Source organism: Hemiscyllium ocellatum, unplaced genomic scaffold (genome assembly GCF_020745735.1).
Source record: "Hemiscyllium ocellatum isolate sHemOce1 unplaced genomic scaffold, sHemOce1.pat.X.cur. scaffold_518_pat_ctg1, whole genome shotgun sequence".
Taxonomy (NCBI): Eukaryota; Metazoa; Chordata; class Chondrichthyes; order Orectolobiformes; family Hemiscylliidae; genus Hemiscyllium; species Hemiscyllium ocellatum.
In genome coordinates this window covers 127322-131931 of record NW_026869095.1, presented here as the reverse complement: position 1 = coordinate 131931, position 4610 = coordinate 127322, and the positions used below count along the sequence as shown (strand labels likewise).

At 56.4% G+C, this 4610-nt stretch overlaps 1 protein-coding gene across 1 annotated transcript; it reads right to left on the bottom strand.

Moving 5' to 3' along the window:
- Positions 1–688: 688 nt before the first annotated feature.
- On the bottom strand, positions 689–4246 carry LOC132813891 (syncollin-like). Its single transcript, XM_060823283.1, has 2 exons — positions 4123–4246; positions 689–1137 (listed from the first exon to the last, which is right to left on the bottom strand). The coding sequence occupies exons 1-2, from the start codon at positions 4244–4246 to the stop codon at positions 689–691; spliced, it is 573 nt and encodes a 190-aa protein (XP_060679266.1).
- Between the last annotated feature and the right edge of the window lie 364 nt (positions 4247–4610).

Below are 4610 nucleotides of genomic sequence, written 5' to 3'. Positions count from 1 at the left end.
GACTCACACACACACACACACACACAGAATCGATGCTCAAAACTTTATTCAGAGGCAATTTATCGAGATCACAGAGGCCGCACCCGAGAGGGGTATGGGGGGAGGAGGGAGGAGGTACGGGGTTAAAGGTCGCGACCTCCCCTCACCCCACCCGGACCGTCCATTTAACGTTGCGTCCTCTCTCTCTCTCTCTCTCCGTCGGTCATCAGGTGGGTGGGGAGTGGGGGGGAGGGTGTGTCCTCCAGAATTTCACTCCACCCCCCACTGCCCCTCCCTCCACACCCCCTCTCCGTTCCCAACACCTCTGTTCCGCTCGCACTCTCCAGCAGAGGAGGGAGGAGGCGCTGTTGCACACCATGATGTTAGTCCACGTAAACCGCATCCGCCGCACAACGCGTTCCTGGTCCTTCCTCGTCTGCTTCGTTGGTGCGGGCAGGGGGAGGAGGGTGGGTGGGGAAGGGGCATGACGGTGGACGTACCCCATCTCGCGCCCTCCCCCCAAAACCGTTCCCCTACAGGGAAGGGGGGGAGGAAAACGGGAAAGGTGATGCTTTGAAGAGGGAGATAGGGGGTTGACCACCACCCCCACCCCACCCCCGACCTTCCCGTCATCATGGGGGTGCGGGATTGATTGGGGTTTGTGCCGGCAAAGGGGAGGACGAGGGGAGAGGAGGGGGGGAACCGTTCCTCAGTTGCACACGCAGTAGTAGGACGTGATGGAGTTGTCCCAGTTTCCGAACAGCCCCTTGCCCACCTCCTCCAGCCGGTACTGGACGCCGGTGCGGAACTTGCGTCGGTACCCGCGCTTGTTGCGTTTGTTCCACACGGTCAGCTCGCAGCGGGGCCCCACCACCAGCGAGGAGACCCGGTCGTTCCAGAAGCGCTCGATGCTGGGCACGTCGGCCGGGCTCTGGATGTCCATGTAGCCCCCACCACAGCAGCGGTCATAGAGCACGTCGCTGTCCTCGTACAGGCGGGCGCACACCCGCACCCCGTCCACGTCCCGCAGGGCGCTGGGCTCCGGGCACTGCGCCACCGCCCCCAGGGCCAGCCAGAAGGTCAGAGCCAGCTGCAGCAGGGGAGCCATCCTTTCTCTGCGGCAACCTGGCTCGTGCCACTGGCCTATATAGGCGCTCGCTGTCCCCGGGTGCAGGGGGTGGGGGTTGGTGAGACACAGCTTCAAGGCCGTGGGAGCCTGGCAGCTGCTGGCACTTGGCCTGGTCCCCAGCCTCAGACTCGGGACGGTGTAGAGGAAGCTTTACTCTGTATCTCACCCCCCCCGTCCCTAGGAGTGGGGGACAGTGTAGAGGCAGCTTGACTCTGTATCTAACCCCCTGTCCCTGGGAGTGGGGGACAGTGTAGAGAGAGCTTTACTCTGTATCTAACCCCCTGTCCCTGGGAGTGGCGGACAGTGTAGAGAGAGCTTTACTCTGTATCTAACCCCCTGTCCCTGGGAGTGGCGGACAGTGTAGATAGAGGTTTACTCTGTATCTAACCCCCTGTCCCTAGGAGTAGGGGACAGTGTAGAGGGAGCTTGACTCTGTATCTAACCCCCTGTCCCTGGAGTGGGGGACAGTGTAGAGGGAACTTTACTCTGTATCTAACCCCCAGTCCCTGGCAGTGGGGGACAGTGTAGAGGGAGCTTTACCCTGTATCTAACCCCCGTCCCTGGGAGTGGGGGACAGTGTAGAGGGAGCTTTACCCTGTATATAACCCCCTGTCCGTGGGAGTGGGGGGACAGTGTAGAGGGAGCTTTACTCTGTATCTAACCCCCTGTCCCTGGGAGTGGGGGACGGTGTAGAGGGAGGTTTACTCTGTATCTAACCCCCTGTCCCTGGGAGTGGGGACGGTGTAGAGGGAGGTTTACTCTGTATCTAACCCCCTGTCCCTGGGAGTGGGGGAAAGTGTAGAGAGAGCTTTACTCTGTATCTAACCCCCTGTCCCTGGGAGTATGGGACAGTGTAGAGGGAGCTTTACTCTGTACCTAAACCCCGTCCCTGGGAGTGGGGGACAGTGTAGAGGGAGGTTTACTCTGTATCTAACCCCCTGTCCCTGGGAGTGGGGGACAGTGTAGAGGGAGCTTTACTCTGTATCTAATCCCCTGTCCCTGGGAGTGGGGGACGGTGTAGACGGAGCTTTACTCTGTATCTAATCCCCTATCCCTGGAAGTGGTGGACAATGCAGAGGGAGCCTTACTCTGTACCTCAACCCCTATCCCTGAAGTCCATATGGGTCACGTCTCCCCTTCTGCCCTCATCAATCCCCTTTGTTACTTCTTCAAAACAACGCAGCAAGTTCGTGAGACGCGGTTTCCCACACCACGAAAAGCCTTGTTGACTGCTCCTAATCGGTCGTTGCTTTTCCAAATACTTGGGAGTTTTCTCTGGAGTTCAGATAAATCAACAAGAAACTGTACGAGTCTGACAAAAACCTAACAAAATTCTAACAGCTCAAGGCAGGGAGGAAATGCAGGAAAGATGATTTGGATTTAGGTTTTATTGTCCAGGCGCCATTTTACGTACAGAAATCTTGGTAAAGAATCTTCAGAACTCAATAGAAAAGGATAAAGAAGAAATTTAAAAGTTTAACATTCTGCGTGACTTGATGCCAATCATCGATGAGAGAGAATCTAACCATCGCCCCCTTGACGTTCAATGGCGTTACCATCACTGAATCCCCCTCCCCCGACTATCAACATCCTGGGGGTTACCGTCACCAACAAGAGAGAGAATCTAACCATCGCCCCCTTGACGTTCAATGGTGTTACCATCACTGAATCCCCTCCCCCACTATCAACCTCCTGGGGGTTACCGTCTCCAACAAGAGAGAGAATCTAACCATCGCTCCCTTGATGTTCGATGACGTTACCATCACTGAATCCCCCCCCCCCCACTATCAACCTCCTGGGGGTTACCGTCTCCAACAGGAGAGAGAGAATCTAACCATCGTCCCCTTGACGTTCTATGGTGTTACCACCACTGAATCCACCCCTTCCCCCCCCCCCCCACTATCAATATCCTAGGGGTTCCTGTCTCCAACAGACAGAATCTAACCATCGCCCCCGTCTCCAGAAAGAGAATTTAACTATCATCCCCTTGACGTCAATGGCGATAGTGAATCCCCACCCCCACCACCAACATCCTGGGGGTTACCATTGAGAGAGGATCTAGCCATCACCCCCTGGATGCTCAATGGTGTTACTGAATTCGCCCCCACTATCGACATCTCGGGGTTACCATTGAGAGAGAATCTAATCATTACCACCATAACGTTCAATGGCTCTATTTTCAGTGAAACTCGGATGATCAAAGACCTGGGGGTTACCATTGAGAGAGAATCTAACCATTGCTGACTTGATGTTCAATGGTGTTACCATCACTGAATTCCCCCCCACCCCCACTATCAACATCCTGGGGGTTACTGTCTCCAACAAGAGAGAGAATCTAACCATCGCCCACTTGACGTTCAATGGTGTTACCATCACTGAATTCCCTCCCACCCCCACTATCAACATCCTGGGGGTTACCATCTTCAACAAGAGAGAGAAAATCTAACCATCGCCCCCTTGACGTTCAATGGTGTTACCATCACTGAATCCCCCCTCCCCCTACTATCAACATCCTGGGGGTTACCGTCTCCAACAAGAGAGAGAATCTAACCATCGCCCCCTTGACGTTCAATGGCGTTACCATCACTGAATCCCCCCTCCCCCCCACTATCAACATCCTGGGGGTTACCGTCTCCAACAAGAGAGAGAATCTAACCATCGCCCCCTTGACGTTCAATGGTGTTACCATCACTGAATCCCCCTCCCCTCACTATCAACATCCTGGGGGTTACCGTCACCAACAAGAGAGAGAATCTAACCATCGCCCCCTTGACGTTCAATGGCGTTACCATCGCTGAATCCCCCCTCCCCCCACTATCAACATCCTGGGGGTTACCGTCTCCAACAAGAGAGAGAATCTAACCATCGCCCCCTTGACGTTCAATGGCGTTACCATCACTGAATCCCCCTCCCCCCACTATCAACATCCTGGGGGTTACCGTCTCCAACAAGAGAGAGAATCTAACCATCGTCCCCGTGAGGAGGGGAAAGGTAAATCCCAAGAGGCATCTTACCTTTCCCAGGGACAACTGCTTTCCTCCCTTGGCCATCCTTGTAGCTACTGCGCAGGCGCGCCGTTCTCACCCTTTCCCCCTCTTCCACCACCGCCTCATTGACGGCAGCCTCAGCAGTGCGCATGCGTAGCGAGGGAAGTCGACGTTGGGAGAAGAGAGGGCGCAGGCGTAGTGCAGCCGCGAGAGCCCTCCCGGCTGCGGCGCAGGCGCGACGGGCGGTGCCGGCCGCCGGCCTCAGGAGCAGGCGCAGTTCCTCCCTACCTGGAGGGAGAAGGGAGGAGGAAGACGCCGCCATCATGGTTTGCGAGCTGCTGCTTCTCTCTGCCGTTTGGTTCCTTTTCGTCGCCTTCTGGCTGGAGACGGTCAGCGTCTGGGTCTTCCTCTGCCACTTCTACCAGGATCGCGGCTTGGCCGTGCAGCGGGAGCCACAGCAGCAGCAGCCGCCGCCGACGGGAGCGGCCGCCATGAACAGGTCCCCGGCGGAGCGA